General features: G+C 44.2%; 1 protein-coding gene across 5 annotated transcripts in view; it reads right to left on the bottom strand.

Moving 5' to 3' along the window:
* Nucleotides 1–15,021, bottom strand: part of NMD3 (NMD3 ribosome export adaptor) — a 65,279-nt gene that overhangs the window by 38,579 nt on the left and 11,679 nt on the right. For all 5 annotated transcript variants that reach the window (XM_088452356.1, XM_088452360.1, XM_088452359.1 and 2 more), the window contains exons 5-8: nucleotides 6,546–6,626; nucleotides 6,208–6,336; nucleotides 1,825–1,915; nucleotides 470–548 (exon numbers count right to left, since the gene is read on the bottom strand). In XM_088452356.1, coding sequence (XP_088308482.1) covers nucleotides 470–548; nucleotides 1,825–1,915; nucleotides 6,208–6,336; nucleotides 6,546–6,626 — 380 coding nt within the window. The remainder of the gene's footprint in view (nucleotides 1–469; nucleotides 549–1,824; nucleotides 1,916–6,207; nucleotides 6,337–6,545; nucleotides 6,627–15,021) is intronic.

Below are 15,021 nucleotides of genomic sequence, written 5' to 3'. Positions count from 1 at the left end.
ATGACAGTCACGTACTTGGCCACATCTGGATTGCTAAGAAAACTTATTACTGAATGTTTACTTCCTCTTATACTTCAACTATTTTCCCAATGGTCAAGCGATTCACCAAGCATGGGTATGTGACAGACGTAGACGGGGCCAGTTATTCTGGACGACCGGCTCTACTGATCCCACATTATTGTTTATCCTTACCAGACCCTTCTCCTACTCCAGTATCATCAAATTAGACTTAGATGTGTTACCTTATTTTCATATATGCTTGTGTTAATAGCTTCCTATGTGATTGTTCTTTGCCTGCTTTTCATCGCACCACTGGCATTGGCTCTTCCCCAAAAACACAACATTTCAATGAGATTTATTGATAGAATAAATCCCCTTAAGGCATGTTAACTCTGGTCAAACATGAGCATATGCTGCCATGCTGATTTATAGTAGACAGTAAACCGTATTATTATTATACAAAATGTACCTGCAGGGCACTGTGCACTGGAGAAACTCAACCATCTTCTGTGAATGCTGCTTAGATGCGTAGTAAAAGTCCAGTCCATCTATAAAGCAAAAGTTTGTAAATGATATTCAACTCCATTGCCTTTATACAAATATGCCAAAAACAGATCAGATCATATTAACAGTGACTGTCTAGACAAAAATCAATGCGTTTTCTATAATGCAGGGAAGTACGATTGCTTTATAGACTTTATATCCTGGCCCCAAGGGCCTGAATGACGACTCCAATATTGCACCCTGGAGTCATAGATTATATATTGTAGAACTAATACACTTTTTAAATACCTAATACCCAATTCTGGGATGCTGTACAGAGAACTCATCTTGTCATTTCAATATTCTTATTTATCTGCTAAATGATCAAAATTAAACATTGAATGAGTATCTACGGTTTCATATTATCCAGTGACATCCTATTTCTGGATTCAATCAAGTCCTTTGATTTTTGCACATCTATAAATGCTTACACCAGTGGTTCCCAAACTTTCTTACATCAGGCCGCCCTACAGTGTCAGCATTTTCTTTCACAGCACCCCTAGGCCAAAAGTTTCTTATTGAGAAATTCAGCAAATATGTTTAAATGACGTATATTGTGCTTACCGGTTATCCTGAGGACCAGTTATGTGGTGGTGGAGTTTCTGTTTAGCCACATATTTTATGACTATCAGCTCAGGTTTTGCCCATCACATTGACCATAAAAAATGTAATTTGGCCCTGGACCGGTAACCTGTGGCACCCCACAGTGTCATGGCACCTAGTTTAGGAACCAATGGCTTACACTATGTATCCATTATAGCAAAGTTACATTATCCTGATTCTGATCATTGATTTCAGAGGATTATTTTTCATATTCTGTGTTTTTAAATGATGGGCTTTAAGTTCTATTATGGGTTGGTATGAACGGCAATGCAGTACAGTGACACTGAACCTAGCAATCATGGTGGTGGACATCTACACCCCTTTATCCACTGTTTCCTATACTAGCGGCTTTTGTTTATAACCAATGTATTACATTGCTTTGGCAAATACAGCGATGAATAGCCTCTGGCCATAGAATGGCGCATTATAGTTATTTAAAGCTGCTGTGGTTGCATCGGAGCAGGTACGTCCCCAACAATGGTCTGTTCACTGCTCTCCCCCTTCTGTCTGCAATAAGGTGACAGGAATTGTTTAATAAACAGACCATGAATAGTATAATTCCTGTGCTGGCATATGTTATTATAAATATGATTTTACACATGCCTACACATTCCCTTTAGGAGCTGGCTGTCCTTTATATGAGGTGCATAAATTATTGAGTGTGTACATGCTGCATACCATTGATTTCTTTGACACGGAGAGTATTCTGATGAAGTCTGTGTTTTAAAATAATTTGTTCTAAATAGTAGAATGTCTTCTTATGAAGAACCTGTCCAGGAAGACAAAGTGAAAATAGTTTAAACACTGGATCTAAACAAGAACTCTGCCCTGTGCCAGAACCATCAGTCTCCAGAAATCTAGAAACTTCAATTTTACATGAACTCTGCACAGATATACAAGCCACAATGCGCATCCAAATGGCAGAAGCATGCAGGAGTAGGATAGGAATCTAAACTGATCATCCAAAAAACAACAAGTTGGATTTGTAAGGAAATGAGCAGTCAAAGCAAAGAGTTCTTTATTGGCAAAAAAACAGATAGGAAATTCTAAATTTGCTTATTTTCACAATATAAAACAAATGTTCTCAGACATGGGGGCCTATTTATCAAGCCCATTTTTCATGAAATTATGCAGGAAAAGCAGTTTCTGCATAATTGTATGTATTTCCACAATGTACTAGGAGCCTAATGCAGGATATTTCACAGAAACCTCCTGCATAAGGCTAATTAGCGCTGCAGATCACATTCCCCATTATTATTAATGGGGACCAGAGCCGTAACTAAACTTTTTGGTGCCCTGTGCCCTGACTCCTCCTAAATGCCAGGGATGAAACGTACAGCAGTTATCGCAACCACAGTCCCTGCGAGTTACAGTTAGTACATAGCGGGGACATTTTTGTAAAAAATTAAAAAGTCCATCCCAAGACCGTTAATAATCACAGCACTGCCACGATTATTAATACGCAGGCCCCTTAATGACAAATGTGAAAGTTTGGATTATTATTCAATACTATTTATAAAAATGCACCTTGCAGCCAGATTTCCTTTAGTAAAGAACATAAATAATAGAAGTGTATTTGGAATACATGGTACATCAGGACATAAAAACTAGCCGACCATTAGTCATGCATTCCAGCCACTTGTTTAACTGCACATATGGGATGGATAATATTACGGCCAGAAATAGCCTATGTCTCTGCAAGATCTAATACATCATACAAAAGGAAAAATTACATTTTACAAGAGATGAGTGGAAAACAACCACAGAAATATTGCTAAAGTGTGTGCGAGAGTGTACATGTCAGCCTCCCAGCAGAGAAAACAGCGCTGTCATTCAAATACCGTAGGCGCCGTTCATGAGTCAACCTCAGCATCAATTGGCCTGCGGCTGGCGCCATATTTGAATGAAGGCGGTGCCATCTCTGAAGGGCTGCGCTGCAATGCTCTCTGCGGGCTTCCACGTTCAGCTGCGGCAAGAGGGGATTCCCCCCGACTCCAGACGCCATCACAGGACAGATACCAGTAATTCTAACAGCCGTGCACAGAACTACAGGTTGAGTCTCCCATATCCAAAATGCTTGAGACCAGGGGTGTTTTGGATATCGGAATATTCTGTATATTGGAATATTTGCCTACCATAATGAAATATCTTGGGAATAGGACCCAAATATACACACAGAATGCATTTATGTATTATATACACCTTATACACACAGCCTGTAGGTCATTTTATACAATATTTTCAATAATTTTGTGGCTCAAACAAAGTTTGTGTACAGAAATTAAATTCATTTATATTTCATATATACACCTTATACACACAGCCCGATGGTAATTATATACAATATTATTAATAATTTGTGCCTTGCACATTGAACCATCAAAAGGTTTCATTATCTGAGTCATGCCAAAAAAATTCCGTATTTCGGAATATTTGGATATGGGAGACTCAACCTGTATTAACACCAACTATCCACAGTGACAGATTTAACGGCTTTCTAAGAGCAGCTATCTGCTTGACACCTAACAGACATTGCTTATACTAATACTGCTGGGGATTTCATGTATGCCAGATTATTCTTCTTATATTAATAATGCTGAGGGCTTTTTGCTTGCAATCAATTCTGCCCTTTGACTCTGGAGTCACACCTGCAATTATATGGAGAGAGTTTTCTATCTGCTGGAATAGATTTTTATTGCGTGGCATAATGTGCAAGGGTCACTACTGCATGGCATAACGTGAATAAAAGGGCACTACTGTGTGACATAACATGAATAAGGGACACTACACAGGGAGAAGCTAAAATTGCCATCCCCACCCGAATCCCACAGTGTCCAGCATTGCACGGCATCTATTAACACTGCAGGGAGAGCTTGGGAGCTCCGAGAGTGCTGGGCATGTCCCCTACAGTATGAAAAAGGAGGTGCATCTCAAGAACAACGCCCCTTTTCTGAGTGACAACCCTTTTACGGGTGCGCGCTTACTCAAGTGCCCTAATGTGAACACTAGGGGATTGCAGCAGATATCTTTAATATCTGCTGTGGGCGCCTGTACATAAATGCATTTAAGAGGCATGTGGGGAGGTCTAATGCTGCCGGGTGTATCAGATTGGCATTCTAAGGGTATGTGGGGTGGCGTGTGGGGAGATCTAAAGTATAAATAATGGGACCCCGAAATAGTCAAGTGGGTGCTTTTTTTTGGGGAGGGTCCTTGGGACCCAAATATTTTGTCACTCAGCATGATCACAAAGTTATATAGGTGATATAGGTAGGAATATAAGGGCCCTACAAATAAAAAGTGGTACTATAAATGTAGTCCTATAATGCCCACTTCCACCAGCTGAGGATGCAGGAATCAGAATGCGCCTAGTATCTCCTCCATCACACAGGAAACTCAATCTTGTGAATGAAGCAGGAGGGTGTTAGATAAAAGGGAATAAAACTAATTGCTTGCAGTAGAATAAATGTATATATTACTACTGCAATGAAGCAAATTACTCACAGCACACACACTCTTTCCTTGTTATCCTCTTGAAGAGATCGATCCTATGTTAAACCATTCTCATGGATGTCATCTTAAAAGGGCTTTTGATGCGGTAATGGGCAGCCTATTGCAATATGCTCTGTGCACCACTCACACTATTACATTTTTGCTGAAGTGTACATGAATAGATTTGATATATGGGAAGTTGTTTCTTCTGTTCCCTTTTGTCGATCACCGTCCCATTTTGCAAAGTTACTACAATACTCCGGCTTGTGAATATTTTCACACAATTAATGCACCTGGAAAACTATACCAGACCTTATATTCACCTCTCACTTATTATTCTGGAAATGTGCACCGAAGTCTATCAAAATGTACTTTAATAGTTGAGTTTTGTTTTTAATTGTGAATCAAAATAGACAGAATACATTTCTATACCAGTTTTCACAACTTGGAGGTGTTTGTTACAATTAGAGATAACAAACCAAGAGGAAAGGGATTTAGTGTACCAATGGGAGCTAATCTGGTCATTATACACAGCAGCTTTCACCCACGTGGTGGGGGAGGACAGGCAAGTTTTAGTTTATCCCTGATGCAGAAAAGTTTTACTGAATACTGTGCTGCCCAATCAGGAGAGAACTATATGACACTGCCCATCTCTGCTGAAGCAGTTTCAGTTACAAGCACATTCTAAAATGATAGCTAGAATCTCATTGGTTCTATAGGCAACTTCACTTGTCCTCTTGTCTACCCACACAACCATTTACAGCATCTCACAGAAAGCTTTGGGGTCCTACAAGGTTTCCCTTTGAGATTCTCAAAAATTAAAGGATGACAAAACCTATTGACCAAGGTTTTATGTCAAACAAATCTTGCTCACTGTGTTTTTTAATAACTGAAATTGGCAACGTCAGACACTGGTTTAAAAATATTACACGTCTTCAGACACTGCAACAGGAGTGAGCTAATCACCAGATTGACTTGCATGGGTACAACACATTTTTCATCGTGATCATTCAGGAATATGGATATAAATAGTTCTAAGACGATATGCAAAACAGACACCTTAAGGAATGGTTGAGTTTTCTTTATAAAAATGTTCACACATGAGCCAATCCCTCTCCAGTACATGCGATGTCATGGAAGAGTGGGGCAGGACCAGGAAGATGAGCGTTGGGCTCGTCCTAAGGCTGCACTGGGTGGCTCGCCAAGCAGCAGAGTACCATTTTAGGCATCCTGCAAGTCAAATACAGATGCCACCAGGGAAGTGACTGTGCCTCACTCTCGCCCCTTGCTCCCAGGGCAGTGCCACATGTTGCTTAAGCATAGTCACGGCCCTGACCGCTTTCTACTCGTTAATCTAATACCCAATTGCAAAACTCAAAACAGGTTAATCACAGAATAGTGGTGATAAAGAGCCAGATATAGGCTCATAAGTAATTACCAATATGTTTAACATCTACTGGGTTTTTCAGATACCAAAAATAATAGGACACATGGAAAAAGTACATGCCATTTTTAAGTACTCAACATTAGTTCATTTATAAAGTCAGCGGTTTCCAGCACAGCAGTTCCTACCTTTTGACGGACCTGGACCACAGCCTTCCAAAAATCCTTAGCTTCCACTCTATGGCAATCATCACACATTTGCGCCTGGACAACAAAGTCAACAACAAAGACCTGCTGCAGGATTGCTCCATTGATCACCTGTTGGAGAGGGAATGATATTACGTTTCAGTCCAGGGTCCTTATTACATTCCTACAGACCTGTAGCACAATAGGCAGCTGTTCTGTAATTAGGCATGCCACAATGAGAGCTCAGAGAGGCTGCCGTCACTTCCAAGCAGGAGGAAGTATCAGTACTGAGGAAATCGTCACAGATTACCCTGACATCTGTAGTACTGGAGGTCACTTACCTCCTTCTGTATTGTCATTTTTAATTTCAGCCTCTTTGAATGAGGTTCAGTCCAAATAAAGCCGGCATCAATGAGACGCACCTGGGTGAGAACAATACAGATAATTAGGTTTATTTTTTTAATCAAACAAACGAAAATTTTACTCAAACAAGTTTAAGGGACAGGAAAAAGACAGTACCCCATTTCTAAGTCTATATTTATCATAAATCATATTGTATAGCTCAGGTTTTAAAATTGTAAATCGCTCATCCCCAATTCCATAAGAAAAAAAGTTTTGGGATCTAAAAACTGCAAACAAGAAAAACAGGAAAATTAATCTACGATCTATAAATTAAGTAAATGTGAACCCAGATTTACATCCAAAATTATCTTTATCTAGTGCACCCCAAATTGTAAATGGTGGCATGAGAAATCTGACCAAATAATATATTAAAGGGAAATATGTTATAACCAGACATTTGCCTGTATTACTCTTGATTAATTATATTATTGGACAGTTGCCGTGAGTGACAAAATATTTACACTAGTGTTTCAGAAGTAGAGCATCATTTTAGGCCAGTGATGAGTCTCTCCAGCTCCCCTGCACATGTATAACCCAGGTAACAGAATATGTAAATCTGTTTATTGCATATTAAAAGAGAGTATACAGATCTGGATAAAATTAAAATAAGGTTAGATCTGAGATTTCTCCATGAAACCGTTTGTTTACCAGCTGGGTGTGATGCGTGTCAAAAATACTTTGCCTCAACCAACAAACATTAAGAGGTTGCTAATAGGATTTAGTTTCATGCTCAACAAAAATAGAAGCAGTTGCCAAGTCGGTTTAAGCTCTGCATTGACATGTGCGGCATGAAGGACTCAATAGCTGACATTTCCAGGTCTACTCCACACAAAACTCCTGAGACACCACATGCTCACCACAGACTGACCAGAAGTATACCCCCAGTAACATATTGCATTTTGACAATAGGTTTCACAGGCAGTACACAAGTGCAAAAACCTATAGCAACCAGTCAAACACGCCTTTCATTGTCCAATCTGCAATAGGCAAAATGGCGATTGGCTGTTGTGTTACTGTACTCTCGTACTCTGTACTCACTAGGTCTTTAATAATACCACTAACAGACTAAAATTTGTAAACATTTTGATAAATCCCCTTTTAGAGACAATTGAGGTGATGAAAAGTTTAAAGGCACTACACACTATAATCTGTGATGAGATGAGGTTTAACATGTTGTCCACTATCATTACAATTTAAAAAAAAAACAAAGGAGTTATGGTAAAACTTACCTTCGTTAACTCTTTCTTCAAAGTCCATAGGGTCCACAGGGAGATATTGGGGTGTAGGTGGGACCAAGAGAACCGGCCACCAGCAGCAAGCTTTTCAATCCCAGGATGCTCCGGTCTTTCCCCCCCCCTATACCTCGCCCTAAGCCCGAGGGCACTTCAGTTTTGTTAACAAGCCCAACGCAGGAGCAGGATAGGAGAGAAGGAAAACTGGTACACTGAAGAATTACACTCTCATACAGAGAAGGAAACAAGTGACCAGGAGAAGAAGCCCATAGAAGCAAGAAGAGTCAGGGCAGGGGAAAGAGTTAACGAAGGTAAGTTTTACCATAATTCTCCTTTTCTTCTTCAGGGTCCATAGGGCTCCACAGGGAGACATTGGGGATATCCCAAAGCAGTTGTTCAAGGTCGGGAATGCTGATAGGAGAACCCTACGCCCGAAGGAAGCATCCTGGGAGACAAATGTATCAAATGCATAAAATCTGAGAAAGGTGTGGACAGACGACCAGGTGGCTGTCTAGCATAGCTGTCCAGCAGAGGCACCATGTCAGGCTGCCCACGAGCGACCCACAGTGCGAGCAGAATGAGCAGATACTGAAGCCGTTTAGGAAGGCCAGTCTGCGTGTAATCCTGCGAGATAGTCATGCAACTCCATCTGGCCAGAGTCCGTTTATTAGCTGGCCATCCCTTCTTGTGGAATCCATATAGGACAAAGAGGGAGTCAGATTTCCTGATGGAAGTAGTGAGATCCAACGAGGCCTCACCTGCCGAGAAAGACATGAAAGGGCCCCTAATCCGATACCCAACGGGCAGATGCTATAGCCAGAAGAAACTGTCAAGTGGCTCACTGCAAAGACCTTCACTGATTCCAGAGGTTCGAATGGAGGTTCTTGAAGTGCTTGGAGTACCACTGACAAATCCCATGGAGCCACAGGAGTAACAAAGAAGTTGTATTCGTAGAACACCTTGCATGAAGGTGTGAACCGGTATAGTAGCAATTCTGCCCTGACACCAGATAGACAAAAGCAGAGACCTGCACTTTCAGAGATGCTAGGCGAAGGTCTAGATCCAGCCCAGCCTGAAGAAAGGCAAGAATTCAGGAAACCTTAAAGACTTGTGGGTCATAATTTCTTGTAGCACACCATTGGAAATACGTATGCCATATTCTGTGGTAAATCCTGGCTGAGGCCGGTTTACGTGCTCGGGGCATGATCTGGACCACAGAGCTAGAGAAACCCTTAGCAGTTAGGAGGGATGTCTCAAGAGCCAAGCCGTTATAAAGACAGACAGGCTAGGGTCCAGATGTAGACAACAGGTCTAAGGGGAACGTCTATGGAGAGCCTTTGAAGATCGGAGTACCAATAACATCTGGGCAAAGCCGGAACTATGAACAGGACGGTACCCTCCCCTCCTGTCTGAACTTTTCAAGCACTCAATGAAGTAAGGATATTGGAGGGAGAGATATGCCAAATGAAAGTTCCATTTCACCGACAACGCGCCTATGAAGGCTGCATCGGGGTCCTGTGTTCTGGCTCCATAAATTGGAAGTTTGTTGTTGTGTCTTGAGGCCATGAGATCCACTTCCGGAAGACCCCATTTGTCCACTAGAAGCTGAAAGACTTCTGGCTATAGAGACCATTCTCATGACACTTATCATTGCTGACTTACTTCGAGCGACCCCCTGGTGATTGAGGTAGGAAAACGCTGTGACTTTGTCGGACTGAATTTGTACTGGTGTGTTTTTCAGAATATTCTGAGCCAGAGTGAGCTCTGTAGATGGCTCAAAGTTCCAGGATATTGATTGGCAATACTGCCTCGTCTGGGGGCCATCGGCCCTGGAAGGAGTGCTGGCCAGTTACTGCGCCCCACCCTTGGAGGCTTGCATCCGTGGTGAGGAGAGCCCAGTCCGGGAACCAAAAGGGACGACCATTGTTCAAATGGGAAGTCTGTAGCCACCAGGTTAGGGACAGGAGAACCTCTGGGGGGAGGCTCACCTGGGATTTGAGCAGATGGGGTAGCCTGTTCCACCTGGAGAGGATCAGGTATTGTAAGGGCCTGGAGTGAAACTGGGTGAACTCCACCATGTCGAAGGTGGACACCATTGATTCCAAGGCCTGCATTGCTGAGTGAATTGACACTCGGCGCTTGTGGAGGAGTCTGCGTAGTCTGTGCTGGATTGCTGAAATTTTGTCTGCCGTTTGAAGAAAGGCAATGGTTACCTGCAGATGGTGGTGAAGAGTCTCTGAGGAGCTGTCCATGAGCAAGAGATCGGTAAAGTATGGGAGCAGTCTGATTCCTTGACGGCGAAGAGAGGCCGCCATAACTGCCATGATCTTGGTAAAGATCCGGGGGGCCGTTGAAAGGCCGAACAGCAGAGCCTGAAATTGGTAATGTTGCTGTAGTATAGCTAACCAGAGATATTGATGAGAAGGTGCTATATGTACATTTATGTAAGCGTCCTGAATGTGTAGAGATACCATAAAATCCACAGACTCCATAGCTATGATAGTGGAACGGAGGGTTTCCATATGAAACCTGGGCACCCTGATAAACTTGTTCAGAGATTTGAGGTTGAGGATAGGCCGATGAGACCCATTGGGCTTCTGAACTAAGAAAAGGGTAGAATAACTACTGAATTCTGTAAAGAATGAAGGGCTTTTGGGAGTAGCAGGGCCTTGGTTGGGTCCGTTGGAGGTCCCGTGTAACTGCTGGGGGGGGGGGGGATTGGGTCGCCTCAGGAATGAGAGTGAGTATCTGTGAGAGACTACTTCCCTTACCCAGGCATCTGACGTGATTTGATGCCAAACCTGGGCGAATTGAAAAAGTCTGCCTCCCACCCTGGGAGCCCCCAGGGGAGAGGCCTGCTCCATCGGGCTGTAGGCTTGTCCTAGGCTTGGAGGCCTTAGTTGATGTTTGCTGTCGTGGAAAAGACTGACCCTTGGCTTTTCCTTGAGGGCGAAAGACCGAAAGGATGACATCCGAGACTTTGTATTATATGCAGAGGGCAGGAACGCCATCTTGTTACCCGCCAAAGTAGTCACAATTTTATCCAATTCTGGACCAAATTGGATGTCTCTTGCATAAGGCAGAGACTCTAGAGCCCGTTTTGATTCGGAATCTGCTTTCCAGGAACGTAGCCAAAGAATACAGCCGGGCCACTAGCGAAGTGGCAAATATGCTGTAGGCCAGGAGAGCCTCCAGCATATCCATAGCTGCTTCACCTAAGGTGGAGGCTGTATCTCTAATGTGAGCTATGTAGGACAGCTGTTCTCTCGAAGCATCAGGGGGAAAAAAAAAAAAAAAGTTTCTTCTAGGGCCTCTGCCCAACTCTCAATGGCTTTTGCCACCCAGGCAGTAGCCCTAGCAGGACAAGTAAAGCTAATGTAAGAGTATATAGATTTATGACAAGCTTCTATACTTCTATCTGCAGTCTCCTTCAAGGAGGTGGTAAGGTGGCATTTTTAACCAGACATGTTACATGAGAATCAACTGCTGGGAGAACCTCCCATTTAGTACAATCAGGAGCTGGAAGAGAGTAAAACAGTGATCACGGTGAGCAAACACATTTGTGGTTCCCAGGGACCCCTCGCTTTATAAAATTGGAGTCCTCCACTGTTTCTGGGTCCCATCACATATTATGGGGAGGTGAAAGCAGCAGCAGCTGGGACAGTGCTTTGGGCACGTAGCAGTTGGGGTAGAGCTGGGGGGGGAAAGGCAGGGAGAAGTTGGGGGTAGAGGGGAGTAAGGTCAGGCAGTGCTGGGGGTAGGGAGGGGGTAAGTGCAGACAGCAGTTGTGACAGTGCTGGGGGGCACGGATAGAGAACAACTGACAGTACTGGAGTGCAAGGAGGGGGCTAGGGGCAGGCAGTTTTGGGAATAGGGAGGGGGCAAGTGTAGATAGCAGCTGGGGCAGTACTGTGGGCAAGGAGGTGGTTAAGGGCACGCAGTGCTGGGGGTAGAGAGGGGGCAAGTATAGATAGCAGCTTGGGCAATACTGGGGACAAGGAGTAAGTTAGGGCTGGGTAGGGAGAGTTAGATAGCTGGGGCAGAGCAGTACTGTGGGCAAGAAGAAGGCATGGGGCAGGCAGTGCTAGGGGTAGAGAGGGGATAAGGGTAGACAGCAGCTGGGGCAATACTGGGGGGGGGGGGCAAGGAAGAGATAGCAGCTGAAAGTATTAGTAGCAACTAGCCCTTTCCCCCCCTATTGGTAAAAAAATAAAAATCTGCACAGCTCTTATATATTATTCCAGTTCAGACTGACTGCTGGCACAGATCACTGCAGTAGGCACCGAAGTAGGGAATGCTATTAAGTCCCGGACACAGGCCCTCCTCCAAGCTTCTTGGCCCTCTGCGATGTCTCAGTGTTGCATGACCCCAGAACTTGCAGGGAGCTGGGAGCGTAATCTTGTTGCAGTTCAACCTGACCTCCTGTGTATGGGATGCAGTCAGCCAGGTTCCCCCTGACATACTCTTTGGGCGCCTCAAGCGAGGCTCCATGGTTACATCTAGCAGCAGGCCCCTTGAGCAAAAGGGACCGGGCACATGTGCAGAATAAAGTCAGTGATGCACCGGAACCAGTTTAGTGCTGATCAAAGCAGGGGGATCGACCCCCCCAGCACTCGTCCCTCCGCCACTAGTGAGTTGTTGGAGGGAGGGTATCTGTCACTGCAAATACTCCTTCTGCCCCCATCCCTCTCCCATGCTCCTGGCTGCAGTAGTTAGTAAGTCCTAGTTTGCAGGACTTCAATGAACGCTGGGGTCATCCGCCTGCAGATCCCACGCAATCACTCGCTGCCACTGCCCTCGGTAGTGCGGTCACTTTCTTCCGTGCAGCTCGCTGGTAGTCAGTACTCCCTCGCACCAGGGGTAATGTAGCCCCTCGTGGCATGGTCACCCTGCTCCCCGCTGCGCTCCTGCGGGTTTAATAGCGCACATCCACTAGACGACAGGCTGCACAATTACGACCTTGTAATCGTGTAGTCGTTTGTCTGCCTTTGATGTGCCTACACTAAATGAGCAGTTGTTTAGTGTAGGCACATCAATCATCTGCAAACATGTTGAACCTGATGATATAGTCAGGTTGTACAACATATTTGTACGATGATAGATGTCTAATCAGCAATCTGCAAATTATTTTCAAACGATTACGATATCGTAATCGTTCAATTTAATGGTCTAGTGCACAGGTCCTCAAACTCGGTCCTCAGGACCCTAAACAGTGCATGTTTTCCAGGTCTGGTCACAGAATCACAAGTGAAATAATTAGCTCCACCAGTGGATCTTTTAAAATGTGTCAGTGAGTAATGAATACACCTGTGCACCTGCTGGGTGACCTGTGTGGGGTCCTGAGGACAGAGTTTGAGAACCCCTGGTCTAGTGGATGTGTGTCTTAACTCCAAACAGATTGCAGAGAAGTCCAGCCCCGGAAGCATATTCCCCTCTGCCTCCATCCCTGCCCGCCACTGTCAGTCACATCATTGGTGGCAAGGGATTGGCTGCAGTAGAGCGCATCCCCGGGGACCCACCCATTTTTTTGAAAAGAGAGTCCCCGGTCCTCAAAAGTGGGTAAAATACGTGCTGAAGCACGTATTTGCGATCACTGGTAGAAGAAACTGAACAGTTTGGGATTCTGAAACCTTTTCGTTAAAAAGTCGCTTAAAAAGTGCATTTTTTTTTTTTCTTAGGAGCGGGTTCGTCCACTTCTATTTGTAGAATAGTTTTAACAGCCCTCACAAGATCAGGTATATTTAGTTTAGAGGGTGGCTCCTCTTCTCCTGAAAAGGAGTCAGAGTGAGAGAGATCTGAGTCTTCTGCCTCCCGATGATATCTTAGAATCAGATAACTGTGTGGATTGGGCAGATATCACAGGATGTTTAGTAGGATTAGTAGGTAAAGGCTATTCTTTTTGCAGCATTTGCTGAAAAACCGTACACATATTAGCCAAACTCTTATTGAGGTAGACAGTACGTGCTGTGGCCATCCCATAGGGGGAGCTACCCACAGGGACTGTTACTTGGTCCACAGGTTTTACCAGCATTTGTGAAAAGGCAGCCCAGGGTGGGTACTGAGGGAGAGACACCAGGGCTGATGGGCCTGGGGCTGTGTAACAATTAATACAGAGACCATCTTAAATTAGGTCCTCTGTGGCTAAGCCCGCAGAGCAGGACTTACAAGCTATTAGAGTAGGAGCAGCAGCATTAGGCTGCTTGTTATTCTTTCCCCTGCCAGCCATAGCCACAAGAATAACAAATAACAAAATACACAGTATGATACAGTGCAGTGAACACCCTGAATAATATGGCACAGTGTGGCGTACAACCACATTATAAAGTATGTGATAGCACTCACAAGTATCTTGGAAATGTGAGGTATAATGAACCCCCCTATACCTTAGAATGTCAGAATATAGTACAATCAGGGAAAAGTATAAGCTGTACAGTATAGAAAGTAGGAGGTTAGCACTAACACAAGTCACATACAAACACAGAAAAACATTACATGTTTACAATGGGCACTAAAATCAACTACACAGACCACAGTGGCTGGTAGGATATAGAGCTGTATGACCTGGCCTGTGGGAGTGATATACAGGGAGACTTGCCCCATCGTTCCCAGAGAGCTGCTTGCAGAAAATGGCTGCCGCGAGTCTCTGGGGGGGGAAGAGAATGAGGGAGGAGCAGCCCAGGGATTACAAAGACCACAGTGGGATGGCGCCCTGGACTCGAGGAGGGTCTGCAGGTAGAGCGCAGTCTCCCCTAGCTGACACTAACCACCGGGTCCCCTGGCCTCCTTACATATGCCGTGTCAGTATGTTAATACTGCGGCAGCACAGATGTCCGGAGGACAGTTTGGTGCTGCTCGCCCGTTATAGTAAAAAAATAGAAATAAAATCATAAAATAAAAAGCTTGGGCTACTTAATGCAGCCCCGTTATAATGGTAGTCCAGCTCCTGTCGGACACCAACGAAACTGAAGTGCCCTCCGGCTGTGGGCAGGGTATAGGGGGGGAAGGACCAGAGCATCCTGGAATTGAAAAGCTTTACTGTTGGTGTCCGGTCCTCCAGGTCCCACTTACACCCCAATGTCTCCCTGTGGAGCCCTATGGACCCTGAAGAAGAAAATATATATATGCAAAATATATATGTAAGCATCATCTACTAATACAGCCACACAAGTGAATTAGACTGATA

This window comes from Taudactylus pleione, unplaced genomic scaffold, assembly GCF_031769625.1.
Source record: "Taudactylus pleione unplaced genomic scaffold, aTauple2 ptg000037l, whole genome shotgun sequence".
NCBI lineage: Eukaryota > Metazoa > Chordata > Amphibia > Anura > Myobatrachidae > Taudactylus > Taudactylus pleione.
This window is presented reverse-complemented; position numbering and strand designations above follow the sequence as displayed.